General features: G+C 44.9%; 1 protein-coding gene across 3 annotated transcripts in view; it reads left to right on the top strand.

The window, feature by feature from the left end:
* Nucleotides 1–22,779, top strand: part of LOC147450262 (uncharacterized) — a 59,488-nt gene that overhangs the window by 21,585 nt on the left and 15,124 nt on the right. For all 3 annotated transcript variants that reach the window (XM_086519540.1, XM_086519539.1, XM_086519538.1), the window contains 2 exons: nucleotides 15,013–15,106; nucleotides 15,201–15,270. In XM_086519540.1, the coding sequence (XP_086375666.1) occupies nucleotides 15,013–15,106; nucleotides 15,201–15,270 (164 nt within the window). The remainder of the gene's footprint in view (nucleotides 1–15,012; nucleotides 15,107–15,200; nucleotides 15,271–22,779) is intronic.

Here is a 22,779-nt window from a genome sequence, read left to right as displayed (position 1 = left end):
ACAAACAAGAAGCAAATCGCCTTGCTAGGGACCACGAGCAAGAAGCAAACTGCCTTGCTAAGGACCGCGAGCAAGAAGCAAATCGCCTTGCTTTAGAATGCGAGCGCGACGCACGCAAAGAAAGAAAACAACAAAGAAAGACGGAAGAGGCAGCTCAAAGAGCGGCCTTGGAGATTGAGCGTGAGGCTCAACGAGAACTACGCACTCAAGAATTGATTCGACAAGTACTTGCCTCGAGACCGAACCACCCAAAGATTGTGGGAGTTCATCAAGTGGCGCAAGCCACGATACGGATTCCAACCATCCAGTCACAGAGAAGTTGACTTTCAGTAGGTATGACGGTAAGCTGGTGATGCCATTAATTGGTACCACGCATGGCAAGAGGCACAGTTAGCCGTGCACCTAGAGGAAGCTGACGAATTCACGCCCCTTTCCTTCAATTGGGCTGATTTCCAGGACAAGCTCAAGGTGCGGATTATGCCACCTTAGTACCTCACACGATTTGCGCGCTCTCAAGCAAAATGGTATGCCGGTTATGTCTTTCTCTAATCGTGTTTTGCAGCTAGGTACCTAATTACGCAAGTCGGATGATGAACGCAAAGAGGCATTTCTCTTTGGATTGGATGAGCATATCAAGTACGATGTCGAGGTGCTCGATCCAATCGATCTCAACAAGGCAGTAGCGATTGCTCTCGCACATGAGATGAAGCACAACAAGGGAAAGCCTAAGGACAACAAGACTTCCACAAGTATCTCGTAGACTTCTCAGAATCCTCATAACAGTAAGAACGGTAAGAATGGTAAGAATGGTAACTCTTCTAACCAATCTTCCAACAGTCTCTCAGAAAAGAATTCTGCCACTGAATTCAAGGGCAAGGCTAACACAATTGCTAAACCTAAGCTTACTCTAGATGAAAAGGTAGCACAAGGAATTGTAGTTGGATACATCACGTCGGAAGAGCAAAGCACTTATTCTAAGGAAGGTCGTTGTTTTCATTGTCACATTAAGGGTCACATAAAAAGAACATGTCCTAAGCTTGAATCGAATGCATCTAAAGAATCCACAGAACCCACTTCCTGTGTCAATGCAATGAATGATAACACGAGTGTACCCCACGTTTCTCTTGACCCTCCCATTGATGATTCTCTCATTAAATGTTATGGTCGTACGTCGGGGCAACGTTTTGTCATATTGTTTGACCCAGGTAGTATGCATGATGTGATCAGTCCCTCTCTTGTTGAGAGAGCCCGCCTCGAAGTTAGTCCGAGCTCCTATCGAGGTCTCTGGCTTTGTTCCCGGTATAGACGCTCTCATCACGGAGGAGTGCCTTGATGTGTTGTAGGAGTTCAACAAGCCGCCTTCACTAGAAGATTTGTTGTTTCTTCTCTCTCAGGATGTGATATGATTTTGGGCATTCGATGGTTTCATGATAATAACGCTCTCATGGATTTTGCGGCTAACACTTTAACTCTCAATGCCAAAAGGAATTCTCCTATTGTCATTCATGGAGAGATCATTGTTCATTCTCCATCTCTCATTGCTAATATGTAGGACAAGATTGAAAGGATTCCGAAGAAGGAGACTCTCTCAGTCTCTTTTTCTCCAAAGCATGACACACATGATTTGCATGATGATTTGATTGACAATGATCAGCATGATGATTTGGATAATAAAGACAAGCATGATGATTTGCATGATCAAGATGTGATTTTTCACAAGCATGATGAGTTGCATAACAACGATGTGATTGTTCACAAGGATGATGTGTTAGTTGATGCTTTTTCTAGCGAAGCTAACCTCGTTGCAGATTCGATCAATCACGAAGAATCGATCTTGGCTCTTGATCCTAGGTCCAAAGAACCCTCACAGGAAGTATTATGTGTTCTCATGATTGATACGCACACATTGTTCGAATGTTTCATTCGTGATCGTTTCCTGTATTTTAGTCAGCCTCGTTATGTGATCCCTTTTCCTAGGCATGACATATTGTATGTTGAGCACGTTTCTCTCATGGATGAGCACGAATGTATGCGGATTTTTCGTGAAAAGCTGAAAAGTATGTATGTAAGGAAGTCACATTCCATGTCTCTTCCTTGGCATGACAGTTTCCGAACGAGCACATGAAAGTATGAGCACCAAGCGTGGGCATTTCCATTGTGTTTTGCCACAGTTGATTGCTCTAGATCATAAGAGAAAGATTCGATCTCATTGTTTGCATGTGTTTGATGAATGGGTTGTCACTCCATCTCTATGTTCATCTACATTGTATACACTGCCTTTAGCGAAGACAAGATTTTTTCCACTCACTTTACATGGAATGGGTATGTTCATGGTTTTGTGTTGGAAATGGTTTCATGAATTTTCAGCCATGGAGATTCTTGAAGAAGAAAAAAGCTCGACTCTAGACGAAGTTGAAGCATTGAAGGAGCCACAAAAGACTTTGAGTCGCTTTCGGCGCGGCCCAAAGAAGCAAGCGTTGCAGACCTTTCTGAAGTTCAAGTACCGCACGACCCACACAGCAGAGTGGGCCGGCGAAGAGTCCCTTCCAGGATTCCGGATGCTATTGGCGATCTCCCTCGACGCCATATAGTTCGGTACCTCACTTTGAAAAGAAGGGGATGTCACGTGACACATCCGACCCAATGTGAATGTGTCCGTGGACAAGCTACAACATGATCAGGTTCAGTTAGTCCAGTCAGTCTAGATTAGAAGTGATCTGGCACTTTTGTGAGTCTATTTGTAGACTGTGCATGCCCAGTCACTTAGTATAGATGCATATCCTCTGGTTGCACACAGCATGATCATCAGAATTCCCATCAGAATCCATTAGAATCAGTTAGGGGAAGTTTCCAGTGCATTTAGCCTATTTTCCCTATTTTTGACATTTTTCACTTATTATTTTTAAGTGACTTTCCAACAAAAGTAGGTAGGGCAATTTTTCTAAGTTAATGTATAAGCAAAACCAAGTTACCACTTTCTCGCAGAAGAGGCAGCAGGAGCTTCCCGCTTAACATGCATTCTTCTCAGCAAGAACCTCCAAGCACCATTAACCGTAGCGTTTTTGGACATGCTCAGCATCTCCCCATCCCTGGCGTTTTTTCAGCTTTGCAACATCGCAAGCAATCCCCAATACCTAGAGTTTTCCATCAACATCTCAGCCAGCGTTTCCTCAAGCTGCAGAAAGACATAGCGTTTTTGAAATAAGCAGAATCGCCAGCACATCAGCCTTCCATTTTTGCAGAGGTAGCGTTTTCAGCCCTTGATCATTTGCAGCACAAAACGCAGCAGATGGTCAGCGTTTTCAGCCTTCTTGGACAGCAGCAGATTCAGCCCTAGATGCATGCAGAAGACCCCCATTTTCAGCCCTCAAAAACGCAGCAAAACAGTCATTTTCAGCCACCGAAACAGCCCCGAAATTCAGCAGTTAGAAGACCACAGATTTCAGCCCTAAAGTCGTCGTCGTCGTCCCCGTCGTCGTCATCGGCATAGTCCCAAGTTGCATCCGCATTGTACCACTTTGTGCAATCATAAGTAGACCACTCTCGTTGACGAGAGTGGGGCCTTCGGAGGAGGGTTTTACAACGTTTCCGGTGTCGTATCTCTCTTCTCTCTCTATCTCTCAGTCTCATACACTTGCACGCACAGTGTCCATTCACTTTGTTTGTGATCATAGCACTTTCCATTAAGAACGGAAGGCTCTCCCTTCCATAAGAACTAAAAGGAACCTTGAGCACAGTTCGGAGCACTTATCTTGAGGAAAGCGCAAACATTCATTCCGTTGCACCTAACAGTGAACTATGTCAGATATCCCCTCTGATGTGCATACATGACCCATCACTGAATTTTACAATGCCATAACCCCCATATCAGCTCTGTGGGTACCCCCAATTCCATAAGTCGGCGCATCAATCTAGCCCTCGGTACTGTGTCAAAAGCTTTGCGGAAGTCCACAAAGCTGCAATATATCCGTCTACCATGTGCTCGACCTCCTCAATGATAGCTCTGAGTGTAAAGACATGATCCAGTGTGGAGAAACCCCTCCTGAAACCAGCCTGCTCAGGTGCTCGTATGTCCATAGTCTCTGCCCAACTGCTCAGCCTATGCTCAAGGATGGATGCATACAACCGTGCCAGTGTGTGTCCTACCATGATATGGTAATTCCCCGGCACTGTGGGGTCTCATGTCTTGAAGATAGGTACAATAGTAGATAATCTCCAAGACTCAAGATAGCCCTCACACGTGACACGGTTGAATAACCGTGTAAGCATCTCTGCCAACAAGTCCCCAGCATGTACCAAACCCTATGATCCTGTGCCCGTTTGGTCTTCATCCTATCAATGGCCTCCTTTACCATCTCAGTGGTAAAGAAGGTGCTCGTAGTCGGACATGGCTGTGGTGGATCTGATAGTGGTGGCTGTCAAGGTACAATGTATAAAGATGCTGCATACTGCCCCCATATCTCTGTAGAAGTAATCACTGGTGGGGCAGATTGTCCATGAAATAGACGCCAAGCCTCTCTTGAATCTCTACTAAGGAAGAGCTGATATAAATCTTGCTCCATCTGGACCAAGAAAGCTCGCTTCTTCCGTCGCACTAGTCGTCGTGTAGCAATACGAGACTGTCTATAGTTGATCACTCCCAAAGCAAGCTCCGCTGTATCTGAGCTCTCCTCTGTCGACACTCCTCATTATACCAGCTGTTCTGAGGCATGTGCCCAGAACGACGTCTCTAACCAGGTTGAGTATGTGGGTATGCCTGTGTCGCTGTCCCATGGAATGTCACTGTCAGCATAGATGTGATCTCCTTCATTGTGTATAGTGGCTCTGATGTGCCTAAAAGCCTACGTATCTCCTCTGCATAGACTGAGTCAGTCTTTGGTGTAAAAGTATAGCGTGGATGTCTACCACCCCGTGAGGCCTGAGATGTATTGTACTCAAAGGAGACTGATAATGTCAAAAGTGCATGATCAACTGCTATCCCAACATGGCCCCACAGTGAAATCCTGAATGTGAGAGATAAAGCTCGGATGTGTCAGAACTTAGTCTACGGTACTGGACCCATGTCTGTGTGGAAAACAAGTAAAACCTGTAGACGATAGGAAAGTCGGTAAGCCATTCAGTATGGCTAAACTGTGAATAGTCGTCATCTCCCTTAGGTATCTCTTATACTCTGTATGCTCTCTGTCGTGTGAGCATCTCTTAAGCCCCATCTCCTCTGGCTCTAGCTCTCTGAGCATCTCCTCTGAGGTGTCATAGAAAACCGTCTGTGAACTACCTGTACGGGCATTGAAATCCCCCAAAAGTATGATGTCTCCATCCTTGGAGAACTCCCAGATATCATCATCAAGTACAGAGTAAGGAGACTGTCCTGTGGGTGAAGCATATACTGAAGTGTTGGGAGGAAAATAGCATATGGCGATGTACAAGAAACGTCCAGTCTCTGCCCTTAGCCTCACCCACAAGTATCTGGCCTGACTATCTCTCCGAACTATGTGCAGTAGTGGCTGGAGCTCCTCTCTGAAAAGAACTGCTACACCTCCTGATCCTCTAGTCCCATGCTCAGAACTGGTGCATGTCCGGCAAGCTGTAACCCATCTGTATCCTGATATATGCGGCATCAACTGTCCTGGAGCCTGATGAGTCTCTGAGTAGAAAATAATGTCTCTGTCTCTGAAGCTGTCCTCAAAGGCCCCCACATCAAGTCTATACGAACCATTACAGTTCCAAACCGCCATCTTGAGAGTGGTCCCATAGGTCTCGCACCGTCATGTAGAGCGGTGTTCCGTAATCACTACTCGTCCATTTCTGTAGAAGGCTGACTTTCCCTTCTCCCTTGCTGCTATAATCTCCGGCATGACCTCTCTCATATGTGCAAGCTGTGAGAGGGTAAGGTCATCTCCTAAAAAGAACCTGTTTTCTTGAGGGTTGGCCTGTTCTTTAAAAAGTCTTTCTTTTCTTCCATGGAGGGAAAGCGCAAAATGAGAGCCTATTCTTTTGAACTCTCCCCATTGCCTTCACTCTTCTTGCCCACTCTCCAAGCTTGTGTGTGCGAGGGCTTCTCCACCCCCATCATTGACATGAGGCTCTTCACCTCTTGGTCCACCTTATTTGAATCTTTTAGGCCGGTCACTCTCACGTGTAGAGCGTGTACCCTTCTTCGTTGTTCCTCTTTAAGTGTCTGGTTGATGATGTCGGGTGTAGTCGGAATCTCCTTGTCCTTCCCCTTCTTGACAACTTCAATCCACTTTTCAGCCTCTTCCACCTTCTTTTGCGTTTTGGAGAGAACCTCCACCATGAGGTCTTCTTTTCTCCTTCCTCCTTTATTTCTTTGACTTGTGCTCGTATACTATTCAGCTCATCTATCATTGATGGCTGAATTTCTCCATTTTCAAGGTGTCCTCTCTCTTTGGTTTCGTCGAGTTCCTTCCGAAGGGCTGAGATGCTATCTTTTAGAGCTTGAATTTCAGCCCGGAACTCGTTGCGCTCTAGTTCCCTTTCCCTCGCCTGTCCCTCCCTCTTTTTCCATTCAAGAATTGAGTTCTTCTCTTTCTTCCACTCATCCATGTGAGCTTTGCATTCTTTTTCAACTCTCTTTCAATGGCTGTCATCCTCTTGCTTGTGACCATGTAGTGCGCCCCCATCTTTCTTGCCTACTTGTTTCACTTCCAAAGAGAGAGAGAGAGAGAGAGAGAGAGAGAGAGAGAGAGAGAGAGAGAGAGAGAGAGAGAGAGAGAGAGAGAGAGAGAGACCTGAAAAAGAAATTGGAAGCTGCTCTCGGTAGCGACGCAACTATGATCATCGAATTTGTTTCAAAATCAAAGTGCTGGAGTTGTGGCTCATCATCCTCATGTTGCAAGTGATTGGCTCCTTGCTGTGAGGTCTCCTTTGCGCAGATGATGACCTTCAAAGTGAGAGCGAGCACGCAAGTGATGACCTTCAGATATAATAGACACCAGTGCAGCAGAAAACAAGGTCGAGGAGATTGCCAGAGAGATGCAAGAGAGAGAGTGTGAAAAGCCTGCGCCTCTGCCTCTGTTTTGCCCTGCACGCGAGACAGCCTGCGTCTCTGCCTCTGCCCTGCCCTGTGCGCAAGACAGCTTGTGTGAGTACTGCGCAGTGCGTTCCCAGCTCCCTGTCGCCCTGTCCCTGCACGCACTGCTGTTGTAACAGAGAAAGAGATGCTGCGCGTCCCCTTCTCCCTGCCGCCTTGTCCCTGCTCGCGCTGCTGCTGTTTCAGAGAGAGAGAGAGAGAGAGAGAGAGAGAGAGAGAGAGAGAGAGAGAGAGAGAGAGAGAGAGAGAGAGAGAGAGAGAGAGAGAGAGAGAGAGAGAACCTGTGCGCGCTGCTGAACCAGCTCCTGAGAGAGAACCTGCGCGTTGCTCCTGGGAGAGAACCTGCTCGCGTTGCTGCTGAGAGAGAGAGAGAGAGAGAGAGAGAGAGAGAGAGAGAGAGAGAGAGAGAGAGAGAGAGAGAGAGAGAGAGAGAGAGACCAAATCCTACTTGCGATAGTTTCAAATTAATAGGTTCTTTTCGCATCTGAGAGAGAGAAATGAAATGAAATGAAATGTTATATTAACGTCTTCAAAAGGCCAAAGTGACCTATGAGACCAGAAAGTTACAATGTGGTGGATCTGATACAAAGTCAGAGTAACAAAAAATGACAAAATAAAATACTATGGAATCCTAAACCACTAGGTGTGAGCTAAGCAGCTATGTGGGATGACTAATCACAAAAGATCCAGCATCGGTCGCTGGCGGATCTCATCAATCTCCTCCATGGTCAAAAGCCTGACCGAGTGTCGTGCATGTCGGGCCAAAGTGATTCGAATCCTCCGTAGTCGTGGGCGTCTGGATCTCCCTAGCTCGGTCGCTCGGTCGATCAGTGTGCCTCTGGTGTGAGACGACGAGCTCTCTTGTGGTAGTAGCTCCTCCGGGTGCCCGATGTCTGCTCTAAAGAAGTCTGTAATCCTTCTCTGAGACTGGCTAGCCTCTCCTCTCATCAAGCTCTCTCTATGTTTGTGCAGCTCGAGCAAAAACAGACCCAAGCATCTCTGATCCTCGTACTGCATGACTCTGGAGAGTGGTCCGAAACCCTATCTGAACAAGCAGTGGAAGCGGCCACGCATCTCGTAGTAGACGGGGCAGTGGCATGTGTAGTGCAACTCTGTCTCAGGCTCCATGTTACACAGGAGGCATGTCCTGGCCTCTGCCGGTACTCCACTGTATCTCCTAGTCTCGATCCGCAGCTGGTGTGAGGATGTGCGTATCTGGCCAATAGCACATCGTATCCCATGAGACAAGTGGGTGTCCATGTATTTGGGTCTCGTCACAAAATGTAACACACTTGGACACCCAAGTCAAGAATCAATCGCAACAGCACCAAATAACCTCTTCAAAACAATTCACAGATCACAATAGATCTGCACTGGCCCGACGGAGTTCCGTGCCTAGATATATTGGCCGCAAAGACTGGCGCCCCTTTCGGTATTTCTTTTTATATTAATCAGATCAAAGTACAAGAGAGTGGCTAGGGTTTCACTCTCAGACTTTGCGTCCGGATGCTCTGAGAAGTGAGACCCTCTTCACTAATTTAAAGGTTACAAGGGATGCCCAAAAGCAGAGCCCCAAAAGCTTCAAATCAAAAGAAATTGCTCTCTCTCACAGAGAATCAAAACTTGAAAGCAAAAGCATTCTCTCTCTCTTTTTCATTAGATAGAGAAAAAGCAAAATTTGCGTCGCTCATCTTTTAAATTTTTTTTTTCAGCCTCCGCGATTTTCAAAAATTAGGGTTTCTGGCAGCAGTTAGGGTTTGTAGGAATTTTAGGGTTTCTGCTGTCCACCACGTCATCACTTTGTGACATACCCTCCTCTTGAAGGCATTGTAATCGACCGCGATTACGCCTGCAAAACCGACAAAAGCCATAAACCGTCTTAGCAGACACTGACTGTTAGTACCTACGTACTAGGGACTCACATCTAGCACATGTACCAAATCGACAGTCACATCAGACGACATCAAAGGACATCACCAGACATCACAGGACATCACATGACATTCAACATTCATTCGGATTTTAGACCATGATTTATCGGCAATGTAGCTAGCAATCACATCTAGGTCCAATCGGGACCTCATCGATGTCCGATTGACTAACCCCTATTGCAACCATGTCTATTCGAGATCAATCAGACCAAAATGCTTCAGTCATTTCGTCTATCAGTTCTTGCACTCACAAGAAGTCAAGAACAAATCAGTATCATAATCAGGAATTCCATTTCATAAAGTCATCCAACAGAATACTGTCAGCTCTCAGTATCCCTGAAGCTCAAAGAGACATCAGTGACTTTAGTATCAAAATCAAGGCATCTGTTGACAAAGGAGCGGAGTGACTCCCCTCTTGTGCATCCCACTGCACCAGATCTGCGGCCAAGCTGAATTCTGGGTTCCGTTTGGAGTAGACTATGCTAAACCAAAACATCGAGGTAAAGTTTCACAATCCGAGGAGTATCTGCTAGGTCCTCCTCCTCCATCCACTTCGCATCAAATGCAGGAAAGTTTTTGAACTTAACCAAGAACCGCCTTCGGACTTTACCTTTCTTCGTATCATTATGTGCCAAAATTTGTTCAAGAATAAGGATCTCCTCGTTTTCTTCCACTTCGGGTTGCTCGTCAGGCTCCCCATCATCAGGCACATCACCCTTAACAGGTTTCAAGAGATTCACATGCAATGCATTGTGAATCCTCCAAGTATCTGGCAGTTTCAATCGGAAGGAGACATCATTTATCTTTTCAGTTATTTGGAAAGGTCTGTAGTATCGCATACTAAGCTTTGGAAAAAGCCTCTCCTTTCCCTTTTTCTTCCTTAGGCGTGCCTTCTCAAAAGTAAGAGCACCCAATCATCCTCCTTCAGTTTCAAGTTGCGACGATGGCGATCCGCTGCCTTTTTCTGTCGTTCTTGAGACTCCTGCAAAGTCTCGCGAACCTTGGCAAAAGCCGTATCCAAATCTCGCGAATATTCATCCGCTTCCAATATCTAATCTTTCGTGCTCAGGAAGGATGGAACCTTCGCAGCACTTTCAACAATCTCACATGGCGTCTTCCCTGTCGAAGAGTATCGTATTATTGTAGGCAAATTCCACCAAAGGTAAGCTCTTTTCCCATTGAGTCTTCTGATCCGACATACAAGACTTCAATAAATCTAAAACCACTGAATTGGATATCTCACATTGCCCATCAGTCTGTAAGTGGAACGATGACGAGAACTGCAACCGCGTGCCAATGTTCTCCCCAATTGCCTTCCAAAACAAACTCATAAATCTGGGGTCTCTGTTGGAGACAATCGTCTTAGACGTGCCATATAATCGGAAAATCATCGTGATCATTCTGTGTAATCGGGAGATCAAAAAATGAAGTCCATTTCAATACTTTCCTTCGCTCGAGTCTGAAGAGCTAGAAGAACTGTCAGAAGAAGAAGAAGAAGAACTGGGTAAGCCTTCAAACTTGACGCGCTTCTTCAGTTTCTTTGCCTTGTCGAATGTCGACCGACGACAAGCAGAGCCCCAAAAGCTTCAAATCAAAAGCAATTGCTCTCTCTCTCTCTCTCTCTCTCTCTCTCTCTCTCTCTCTCTCTCTCTCTCACAGAGAGTCAAAACTTGAAAGCAAAAGCATTCTCTCTCTCTTTTTCATTAGGTAGAGAAAAAACAAAATTTGCATCGCTCATCTTTTTAATATTAATTTTTTTTTGCACACTAAGATTCTTCATAAGACCTACAACCTCTTGCATCTCTTTGCGAAAAGCATTCACATCATGAGAAGCTTGTTGATCATAACCTGGCTCCCTAATGAGGACCCTTGGTTGCTCTACCGCTTTCACTTCAACCTTTGGCTCGACATTGATCCAAGTTGATGAAGACGCTCTGCTTTCCGGTCTTTATTCTTTGCAATTTCAACTGCCTCTTCAAAGGTCCTTGGCTGCTTGAGCTCTACCTTCAAGGGTAGGTTACTCTTCAAACTTGCAAGAAACCTGTCCTTCTTCAACATGGCTGGAGGAATTTCAGCCCCCAAAGAGGTACACCACTTTGTCCATAATGCATTGAATGCCTTCACAAAGTCTTCTATGGTTTGGCCTTCACCCTGTACCAAGCCTTGAATAGACTGCCATACCTTTTGTGGGTCTTCCACCTGTTGAAAGTGTGTAAGAAAAGCATGCCTTACCATTTCATAAGTCATAACTTGAGAAGGTTGGGCTGATTGTAACTCCTTTTCGTAGCCTTCCAACCATTCCCTAGCATCTCCCTTCAAACAGAAGTAGAAGATTCGTAGCACCAACGCTGGGTCTTGCTTGTCAGCAAGAAGGCAAGCAAACCTCCATTCTCTCAATGAAACCTTTGGAACTTTCATTTGATTTCCCACTAAACTGTGGAAAATTAAACGCCATGTCTTCTAAAACCTGTAAACTGAAGGTAACTTGAAGCGATTCCTCGGTGGCGGGCACCAAAACACTGTTGGGAAATAAGAAAACCGGAACACCTCTATAGCGATGTCACCCAACAACGTTGAAAGAGCACTACAAGAACACCAAAAGCTTTGGAAAATCCCTTTGAAACACCACAAGTCCAGCAAGAGTAGTTCCCTTGGGAATTTACTGGCCGTCGCCTACCCAAGAGACTGTCACATAGGAGCAAAACCCTGCCAAAGCATTGATTTACAGCACACGCCGACCAATGCATATGAAGACAAGGGTCTCCCCTTTCACCATTGAACACCACAAACCCACAACTTCAACATCAATTCCACAATTCATAGATACATGCCCTCCCAATCTGCCTGTACACAATTTGCCACTAGGCTGCCATAGCCATAACCCTGCAGAGAACTAGTCGTAACCTGAAGAGCACAACTCCAATTGGGGCACTTTAAAGCTTGAAAAATGACTGGCGAGAAAGCTAAAGATGACCAAAATTGAATCTACACGCCGCTACATGCAAAATTGATGCGAGCAGGGAGCTGTCCCAACACGACTACACGTAGAGTAGGCAAGGCGAGGGCAAAAACTGCAACGGAAACCATCAAGGAGGCACAACGAGCTCAAACCTGTAATTTTTTGAAGTTTGGTTGAACTTTTTTAAGTTTGTACATGAGTTTAAGTTATATACAAGTCTCACTTCAAAAAACTCACTCACGGGCACTTACAGTAGCTCGACAATTGTCACTAAACTAGCGACTTGCAGTGCATGTACATGTGCTTGCTAAAGCAGGATAAAAAAACCCACAAAAAGAAAGCCCACACACCCTTTTGACATCGGGCGTCATGTCCGTATGTACAAATTCACAAAAAACGGGGCGTCAGAAATGCGCCTAACAACGTCATCTCCCCATACCAGCAGGTTGTATCTCCCTGCATGGCTAACTGTCGAGAGGACTCAAGCGCAAGGCGGGCATATCTGTCTCTAGGAAGTTCCCACATGCGGTGTATGAAGGAGACGGATTTGGTGAGCGCCTCCGCTACTAGTGGGGGACAGCTAGTTCTGCCCGGATAATGGCACGCGGCATTGAAGCCTTGGCTCTAATGAGCCACGAGATCATAGAGACTAGTGGCTTCTCCATGTCCCCCCATCCATCAGTGCGACCTGTCCTCCCGTGATGGTCCAATGAAGGTCCCCAAATCTCAGCTCCATAGAGTAGTGTAGAAGCCACCAAAGTATCAAAGAGCCATAGCTTTGTCCGAAGCTCCTGAAACTGAACATGTGAACACATCGTCTCCAATCTGCCCAATGCTGCATGGGCTCTGGTCAGTCTAGTCTCTGCTCCTCTCCTCAATGAAAATGCTGGTCCAGTGAAAACCACTCCAAGGTAAGTGTAAGCATCTGTATACTCCACCGTCTTCGTCCACATTGTCTTTGTCTTTAAGGCCGCAAATTCTCACATGTAGAGAGCGCACACACCTTTGCTCCTCTTCTAATGCCAGATTAATTATGTTGGGTGTGGACGTTGTTTCCTTGCTTTTCCCTTTCTTGGCAATCTCAATCCATTTCTCGGCCTCATCGGCCTTTTGTTGAGTTTTTGTAATAACGTCTGCCCAAGAGGTCGTCATTTCTTTGTGCTGCTCTTCCCCCTCTTTGATGGCTCGCACTTGCTCTTTGATTGTGAACTCTTCTATTACTGAAGGTTGCAGTTCTCCTTCTTCAAGTGTATTTCGTGATCGTGCTTCAGCGAGCTCCCTCTTGAGTGATGCAATCTCTTCGTCTTGGGCCGTCACACGATCTCCCAGTGCAATGATCTTGCTTTCTTGGGCTAGAGCGCGATCTTCGAGCAGATTTATTGTACCTAAAAGGTGGCGGTTAATCTTGTTAATGGTCTCGACCATTTCTTCTTTGCATTTTTGGACTGCGTCTGCTAGGGGGCCAGGCTTGTCATTCTGCTTCCTCATGGTTGGTCGTTACTAACAGACGAGGCGAGAGAAAATATTGCGGAGATCTACACGCACCCGGGCTTATGCATACATGTTCCCGCATTAAGCATACATGGCATATTCCATTTCTGCAATTTCCTGCAATTTTCTAGAAACCTGCAATTTCTGAGTTTTGCTGTGTCTGAAAACTGCTATTTCCTGTTATTTCTGAGAAACTGCAGAAATTGGAATATTGGAAATCTGCTCTGCTCTGATATTTGAAAGAGACCGTCTGTTACACTTTTGATTGCTGTATTCGAATGACAGCTGGATTTTAAACTTAGCTGTTTTGACTGCAGGGGGTGTGTGTGTGTGTGTGCCGGACTGCAGGGGTGGCAGTTGGCACGACAGTGCTGAAGGGGGGGGCGGGGGGGCGCTGGGAATGTCACGCTGCAGAAACCCTGCAGGGGGCGGGACCAGCACGCTGGCGCTGGGGCTGGGGGGTGATGTGCGCTGGGGCTGCGTGCAGCTCGTAGCTGCAGCAGGTCACTGCAGCAAGTCGCGCGAGCAGAACACGCCAGCAGGCTGCAGGTTACCTCCCGCGAGAGAGAGAGAGAGAGAGAGAGAGAGAGAGAGAGAGAGAGAGAGAGAGAGAGAGAGATTGATTTGAGACAAGACCTATGGCAGCTTTACACGGAGAGACATGGATCTCACCTAGTCAGCTGTCTCCACCAAAGATGCTATAGTACAGAAGGCCGAGGCCACTGTCTGAGAATCTTGATCATACAGAGACCCAGATATATAGAGGAATGTTATTACATTTTTCCAGGGTGGCTCAAATTGCATTGAGCTGGTGGAGTAGCTCGGACTCCCAACCCAGAGATGATCTGCAGAATATACCGAGAGTAGGTAGAGAGGTGGAGCATTTTTGTGTGCAAGTGCAGAGGGTACACTACCATCTGAGAGAGAAATTCCACTCTTTGGGGGGGAGCCAGTCTCCTGCCGTTAGCTCCTAGAGTCAGCAGACTACGCCAAATTGGGGCAGTTTCTACTAGATATGTAGCGCCACAGAGAGAGCTCGTTGCAACATAGAAGACAGGCAGGAGGGCAACAGCTACATACGACCTACTCATTAAGAGGGGTATCTTCCTGCTCTTGCTCAGACAGAGTGGATTCACAGTTCAGCTGGCAGAGTCTTGATTCTTCGAGCCCAGTAAGAGAAAAAGAGTTCCAGGCTACCACATAGCTGAACTGTTGTTATAGTGATCACAAAGATCTGAGCCCGAGCTAGCTAGATAATGCATATCATGATTGTACACCCAATGCATATAGCCTTGCATTTTGAGCCCGTAGTGATAGACCTCCATCCTCATCTGACATTCACCCTACTCTCCCACAGCTATTTCATGTTTGCAGGTGCCCACCTTAGTTTCAAATTATCTCGTTTTACTTTTAGCTACCCAAGAATATGTGACAGCTATGCATTGATTTTGTAGCATACGCTGAGATCTGCTTTTAGCAGCTAGAAGCAGTTTTTATAATCCCTCCCCCTCTCGCCCCATGCATTACTTGATTTCAAAAACTTTATGCTATATCTTAACTTCACTTTTTTCTTGTTACAGATTCACAGCCACTGCTAGACAGCTGGCAAGCAAACTTGAGGCTCCTAGTGTGAATGATCTTGGGTTTTCAAAACGCTACGTGAGGTGTTTGCAAGTATGAGAAGAGTTTCTGTGACCCTATTTTACATGACATCAATTTAGCCTGCTTCTGTCTTCAATAAAGGGTTATGTGAATTTGCTCTGTGCAGATTGCAGAAGTTGTTAATAGTATGAAAGACTTAATTTCCTTTGAAAGAAGGACTTGCTCAGGACCTATCGGTGAGTATCTACGCTCTCAATTATACAAGCTTTCTCCTTGGACCACATTTCTTACAAGCAAAGCAATGCTACACGTTATGTTCTCCCTTTGTAAAAGCCAGTTTTGGGGGAGATAAATAAAAGGATGAATAAAGGACAACCACATGCACATTTTCTTGAGACACATGCACATTTTCTTAGACTTTCGATGGTTAGCAAATAGCAAGGGTTCCATAATGAGCCTGGGAAATTCTCTGGAACCCGGATATGCTTTCTTCCTTGCATTGTTCTCTGTTGTGGGATTCTCCCACTCTCTGCGCACACACTTTAATTGGAAGCTCCAATAAAACTGCTTGGGGTATGTGAGATGGTGCTTAAAAGAATTCTTTGAAGAGAAGGAAACATCATCAGTGAAGCTTCCAACAAATAATACATCTATTCTTGTGATCTGTTTCTTCAGTTACAGTTCAGTTTTTTTTTTTTTTTGAATCATTGAATCAAGGAAGTGTTCCTTCAATTGAGGAAGCCACCCAATTGAGTGCTATGTGCTACATGGATGGCTTGCGATAGGATCATGTTTTGTTAGCTTGCCATTGAATATTCACTATTCTTTCCTATTTAATTCTCTTTTAGTGCTAGGCTTCATTATGGCTGAGTCTGCCCTGCACCTCTAAACTTATGAATGAAACTCCGTATGCAGATCTTTGTATTGATGTATGCTAGCATTTGAGTGCTATGTTCTACATGGATGGCTTGCGATAGAGGCCTAATTCCCACATCCCTCAGCTCGTGCCGACGCCATATCAACACCTCCTTGAACTCCTTCATTGGAAATAATCCCACCATCCTCAACCAGCTAGTAAGGATCATGCTGCATTAGCCTGCCATTGAATTTTCACTAATCTTTCCTAATTGATTCTCTTTTAGTGCTAGGCTTCAGACTTCGTTATGGCTGAGTCTTCCCTGCATCTCTAGAGTTATGACACATACTCCTTAGGCAAATCTTTGTATTGATGTATGCTAGCGTGCATGTGGACCATATATTAGTACCTAGTTCTACACCCACTATTGGGCATTGACGACACTAGTGGGGATGTTGCAGTATTTAGTCAATACTGTGCATCATGCAGCTGATTGTTATTTTGTCTTGTGGATGACTACCTTGAGTCGATACTTTGCACTTTCCTTTAAAGGTGAATCTGGGCTTTTCCTGGATTTATCTAGGCATATATATTGAACTTGCACCTTTTTCGATCCCTCCAATACCAAAATTTTGTGATCATTGACAGTTGTCAGCTCTGAACGACTTCCTTATGAAGCTTATTCTCCACAGCTTTAGTAGATTAATTTCTACCGCTCTGTATTGAATGGTCATTGCTCATTGCAAATGTTGATAGGTTTTCTCTATGTAGATGTTCTGAGAAGCTTTGTGTTGGAAGGTTATTTTGATTCAAGAGAGCTTACAGGATAGACATTTAGAGTTGTTATGGGTGTATAGAAACAAATTTAGTGTTGTTTCCTTTACAAAGGAATAGGTCTCAAGGATTTCCATGTCGACAAGCTGTAGGGAAGATTGTAAGGCCACAAATGGAGGGGTGGAAGAGAAAAGAAATATATATTTTCTTATGCAGAAGACCTAAGCAAGCCATAAGACCTAAACATAGCACAATTAATGTAAGTATCCCATCATGGAACACATGGAAAATATTAGTCTACCTAGGCCAGAAACTATCCTAGTCTAAAACAATAAGCTGTAAATGAAGGTAAAGTACACATGTGAAAGATATCGCTGCCTTCAATATGTTGTGATTAATGTGCTGAGCTCAACTCATTATCTCTTTCAGAAGATATCAAAGGAAGGAGGCTTGGAATGTCGCTGGCCACCTCTTTCCATCGATGACGATGCCTTAACAATAGTGGATGTGAAGCGAGATGAATACGATCTGGCAGACATGGCACCTTGCTTCATAAAGGTGTGGCGTTCAAGGTGACTCGTTTGGAGCATGGTAGTTTGTGAAATTGCTTACCGGGAGACTGCATAGATGGTGAAGATGTAGACATGGCTTTAAGGAAGTCTGTCATACAACTCTTTGCCGAGTGTTTTCAAATACACTAATCACCTCTCTCAAGCATGCGCCTCGACAATGGGTGAGCCAAGTAAGAAGATCCCTAGTCATTCTACTCTTCAAACTCCATGACCAGTCGCCATGGTCCAAATCGTTCCCCAAGGCATTAAATGCCTTGAATAATCCGTAGGTGGTACTCTACATGCTTGATCTATTTGGACTACCACCAGAGTACCATAATGAGGTTAGCAGAATTTTGTCAACTCCTTCTAGGACATCAACAAGTTTGCCGAGAACGACATCAACGCTAGCTATAACTCGAGCTAGCTAGGCAGAGGGAGACACCTCTCAACCCAGTTCCTTTATTTTTAAACAAAAGAAAACCCCTTTTGAATCTCCGAGCAAGAAGCTGTTCGAAGTGGCAGCGGAAGATGAACGGATATGGCTGTGACTGCAGCAATGGGTGCACAATCTCTCATCTCCAATGTTGGACAAAAGCAACCTTCCAGAGCAACCCCATCATGGTACATGCCTTAAAGCGCAAGAGATCTGGTACAGGGGTCGCCTAGGGTAAGAGGGCATAGAAGGAGAACACGTGCAAGGCAGAGGAAAGGGAGTGCGATTTGGAATAAGAACGCCAGACGTTGCTAGAGAGAGAAAAATTGGAGAGTGACCCAAAACGTTCTCTCTCATTGCTTATGCTCCAAAATGATGCATGCTTGAAGACCATGGATATTTAAATCCATGAAGATTTTGGGAGACAAAAAAATGTAGGCCATGATCGAGGCTAAAATGTAAGACAAGAAATTTCATGTGATCAAAAGGTGAGCACTCAAGTAAGGTATGATATCTATACTCTCAAATTTTCAAGGGACATAACGTGTATACAAGAAGAGGCTCTCCTACAATGCCTCAATGTTTGGTCTCACATTTAAGGGAGCAAGAGCTAAGCCAAATGGTTGGTATGACATAGATTGTGCGTATGGGAATAGGCTCAAGCATGTAGATGGTTGAATATAGTTTGCTCTCTCAACAAGGAACATGCTGGGGAGAGAGGGAGATAGAGATCAATGACATGCATGATTTGAGGTCACAACCTCAATTTGCGCCACGTCCTTCAATTTAACATAATGGCCAAAACTCTTGCAAAAATAAGCAATTGAGTGACCTTATTGTGCTTTCATTTCTATCACATTTAAAGGTGAAAATGATGTGAAAGTGTACATGAACAGGGTGGGTACCTCCCCCCTAGATATAGACACAAGAGAGTATCTGGATCAGACAAAAACTGGAAAAAATAGGAAGAGTACAAAATGAAGGGGACAAAAAATGGACAGAAAATCTAAAGTATAGGTTTGTGATACATCGACGGGTAGGTGGGTGGGTAACAGAGTAAGCATGGTGACCAGGGTAGGAGATATGAGAGTTAGAGGCTATCATATACATCAATATACGTGAGGAGTGGGGGAGTAGGGAGTAGAGGCTCAAGGTGTACAACAACTCATCTCAAGAGATCAAGCATTGGTCTTTGCGGTAGGGTTGTCAATGCGCTCGTGGTGACATGCCGCGCTTGATGTCGATCAATGATCCGCCTATGTATGCGTCTTCGGGCGATGTGAGGATCCTCGTAGCTTGGGACGTCAAACTTGTCCCAGCTAGACAACTCTCTCAAGTGATGCCTTGTATCTAGCAAGTAGTGTCTCCTCTATGTCGTGGTGTTGCTAAGTGGGTGACTCTAAAGAAATCCTTGATGTGTCTTTGTGTAGGCCCTCTCTTAGTGAGGTGTCCACCTCTGAGGGGAGTCTCTTTGAATCTGTGTCTCTCTAAGAGGTTCAACCCCATACATCTCTAATCACAGTAGTTTATGACCTTGGCCAATGGTCCAAAGCCTTCTCTGAACAAGAAGTGGAAGCATCCTCTAATCTCATGATAGGTGGTACATCTACATATGTAGTGCTCCTTTGTCTCTAGCTCATGCTCGCATACCTGATGAATCCTTTCCTTTGGTGGTACTCTCCTATATCTACCTATCTCTATCTCGAGCTGGTGTGAAGAAGTGCGGATCTGGCTACACACACATCTCAAGCTGTGTGATAGGGGCGTGTCTGTGTAGCTGGCTCATACTATAAAACCATCATGTGTAGTAAAAAAAAAATGTTCTGTGTAGAAAGCCATCTTTGTCTCCAACACCTATGTGGGCTCTAGCCATATCCTCTCAGTGTCTAGCTAGATAAGGTCCTGTGTAATGACTCTAGTAATCTCCTGATGTGTCAAGGTGAGGGAGGGTGCGTCTAGAGAGTATTGAAAGGGGGATAGTCTGTTTATGCTGAACCCATGAAGCTCAAACCATGATTGATCTATGCATACCAGCATGATGTGTCTCCCTCCATGGTAAGCTGCCTAGAAGACTCGAGCAAGTCGGGCATATCTAACTTGGGGCAGGCTGCAACACCCATACACTGTGGAGAAACAATAGTGATCTAGATTAGCCCTCAACCACGATTGGTTTGCTGCCATCTCAGCTTTGATGATCTCGTTGATAAATAGATGGATGGACGGATGGAATAGATGGATAGATTGATAGACTGAATAGATAGATGGATATATAGATCGATAGAATGATGAATGGATAGGAAAGGGAAGGAAATGAAAACTTATATTAATGTCTATAAAAGGCCAAAATGACCTATGGGACCAAAAGTTTAAATCCATGTGTGGCTCTAGTACAATGTATGGGGAACGTAAAATAAAAACAAATGAGGGCACCTAGAGTGGGTAGGTATGTAAGTCTAACCTACGTCCTCATCATCAGCGTCAACATCACATGGTACATATCATCTCAAAACATATGGGGAGGGGTACAATCATATGAGGGCTAATGAGGTGTACAATGTTGAATAATGATCATCCCATGAAAACCCACACCGAAGTTACACCTATGGATGTTGCAACTTCTCCCCTAGAGATTATGTATCGTCTTGTGTTGATTGAAAATACTAAAGATCAGCCACAAGAAGGTTGGGAGTCTCTTTTGGAGTTTGCTAATTCCTTGCCACACGAATAAGCTAAAAGCCATGCTTTAGATGTCACAAGCTAGTGATGTGGCAAGGCCAAATCCCTATGGGGGTTAGAGAATACCCCAACTTGGGACTAACTTGCCGAGGAACCCAAATCCTTAAAATTTTCAAAAATCTGCTGACGTGGCAGCATGTACGGTGTCACAAACTGCTGACGTGTCAAGCCACTGAAGAACGGATCCAACCTTCAGATCCTGGCCGAGGGGTCTAAACCCTAAGTGAAGAAGCAACATAAGAAGAACAAGCAGCAAAAAATTTTTACCAACTTGCAAAGTCTTGCCGAGTGGCCTTTTTTTAAAGACGACTTTCCACAAACTTACGGGACCCCGTCCGATGGGGCCCTGTCTCGTGTCGTGCATCTCTTTCAGTTCGGTTGTTATTTGAAGTGCTTAAAGTAGTTCAATCTGTTCTTTTCCGTTGGCACGTGGTGCTCGTCGCCATTATAGTGGTATTAGAGCTTCAGGCACGTGCTTTTATGAAAGCATATCGGTCCTACCAAAGAGCAGACAGAGCAAGATTGCGCTTCAAAGTTTCATAGGGAATTTTACTTGAGAATCTTCGTGTCCCGACCCGGACTTATTAGCCACTCCCACCCTTACTACATTGCGCATCGGATGCGCTTCCGTCTTCATTGCTCTATCTTATAAGGCATAAGCCATGGTGAATTAATCAAAAGAATCAAAGATCTCTCGAGCCACAAATTATTTTTTTCTCAGAGACAGTGCTATGCAATGGTGGATGTCTATAGCTACCAAGCCGCTCACTCCTTGGCAAGTTTCAAGAAATTTTTTGCCTGAAGTTATATGCCTTAAGACATCTTTCTTTGCAATGTAGCTTCTAGCAGAGTGGGGTATTGTGAAATGCTTGCCACATAAACCCTAGCAGGTTATAATTTGAAATTTCTCGACATCTCTCAGCATGTGTCACTTCTTGAAGATCCAGTGTGATCTGTATATCTTGGGGCTACCATCACCGCCACCTGAACGTTGTCTGTCGAGGCTTGTTTCGATGATTCAAGAGCTTATGGACTATGCTGTGGTCAGCTAAAACTTTATGGAAGAAATCTAACCCTAATCTTGGTGAAGGTTTCAGGATGGAAAGCCAGTCGTCTTTTTGAGCTTGAGTGATGTCGAGATTGCTTTTTAAATTTGAGTTTTGAAAACTTGTTTGGTGATCCTGTTTGGAATTTGTTTGAAATGGATGGTATTTGTTTTGAACTTGTCTTGGTATTGAGTTGAATTGTTTGATTGTGGTTTTAATATTGGTTTCAATGCTTAGTGATTTACTCTCCGATGGAATAGTGAGAAATTTTGTTTTGGTATTGTCAGAACCTCGGAATGATGTAGACGGGATGTGTGGGGAGCGTTTTGTTGTATATTGCAAAACCTCCAAACGATGCAGACGAGATGTCTGGGGAGCGTTTGGTTGTGTGCTTGAACCTCCAAACGAGCATGCTGCGGTCAGGGGGACGTTCGGTTGTAAAAGGCCTCTATATCTTTGGGCCCGAACCTTTTTAGGTTATGCGGGAGGAGGGATTAGGGAGTCATTGAGCAACTCATGGCCCAGACCTGGATGGTTATTTGCAGGGGGAGTGTTCATTGGCGACTATGTTTCTATATCTTGTAACATGCATATGTGAGCATTTGTGTTGCATATGGACCTATATGTTTTACGAAAATATTATTGACGTGGCCATAAAACGCGAAATCAGTCCTAGGACGTGAGCTTTTCATATTCGACGCTTTTTAAACAAGCTTTGCGTAGATGCTTTTAAGCCAAGGGCCTTTAAATAAGAGAGCCCTATAGGCTCACTTTGGCATTCTAGGTGTGGAAGCAGAGATTGAGTCCCCCGGCCGTTGTATTTTATGAAGCAGCAATGAAGAAAGAAATATCATAAGGGGCTCGAGACCTTGGGGTCAGTGTATGTGGGAGCGGAATTACGCCGCTTCGTGTCGAATCTCCCCTCTCTCTCTCTCTCTCTCTCTCTCTCTCTCTCTCTCTCTCTCTCCAAGTTCAATTGTTGCAGTTTTTGAAAGTGTCTTGCTATCTCGCTTGGTGTCCAAGCTTGTTATAATGGTATCAGAGCTCGAATGATTCTTCCTCCATGAAGGATTTGATTCTTTTTGTGGAGCACACATGGGTTCTAGCATTGAATCTGAAAACGATGACACCCCTCCACCGACTACACGGAAGGATGAAGAGCACTCCACCCCCAGTGGAGTAACGGAAGGAATGAAGATAAATTCTAATGGGAGCAAGCCTTTTTCTGAGGACTCGGGAAAAGACAACGACATGTTTTTGACGGGGGATCTTGACAAAAAGAAGAACAAGCGTCAATTGTAGGTTGACACGTGCGTAAAGAGAACGATCAAGTACTCCAAGGATCC

The sequence above is a fragment of the Adiantum capillus-veneris genome, chromosome 9 (assembly GCF_014529385.1).
Source record: "Adiantum capillus-veneris isolate H3 chromosome 9, ASM1452938v2, whole genome shotgun sequence".
In the NCBI taxonomy this organism is placed as follows: Eukaryota; Viridiplantae; Streptophyta; class Polypodiopsida; order Polypodiales; family Pteridaceae; genus Adiantum; species Adiantum capillus-veneris.
Note: the sequence above shows the minus strand (reverse complement) of the source record. Positions and strands in the feature narration are given on the sequence as shown.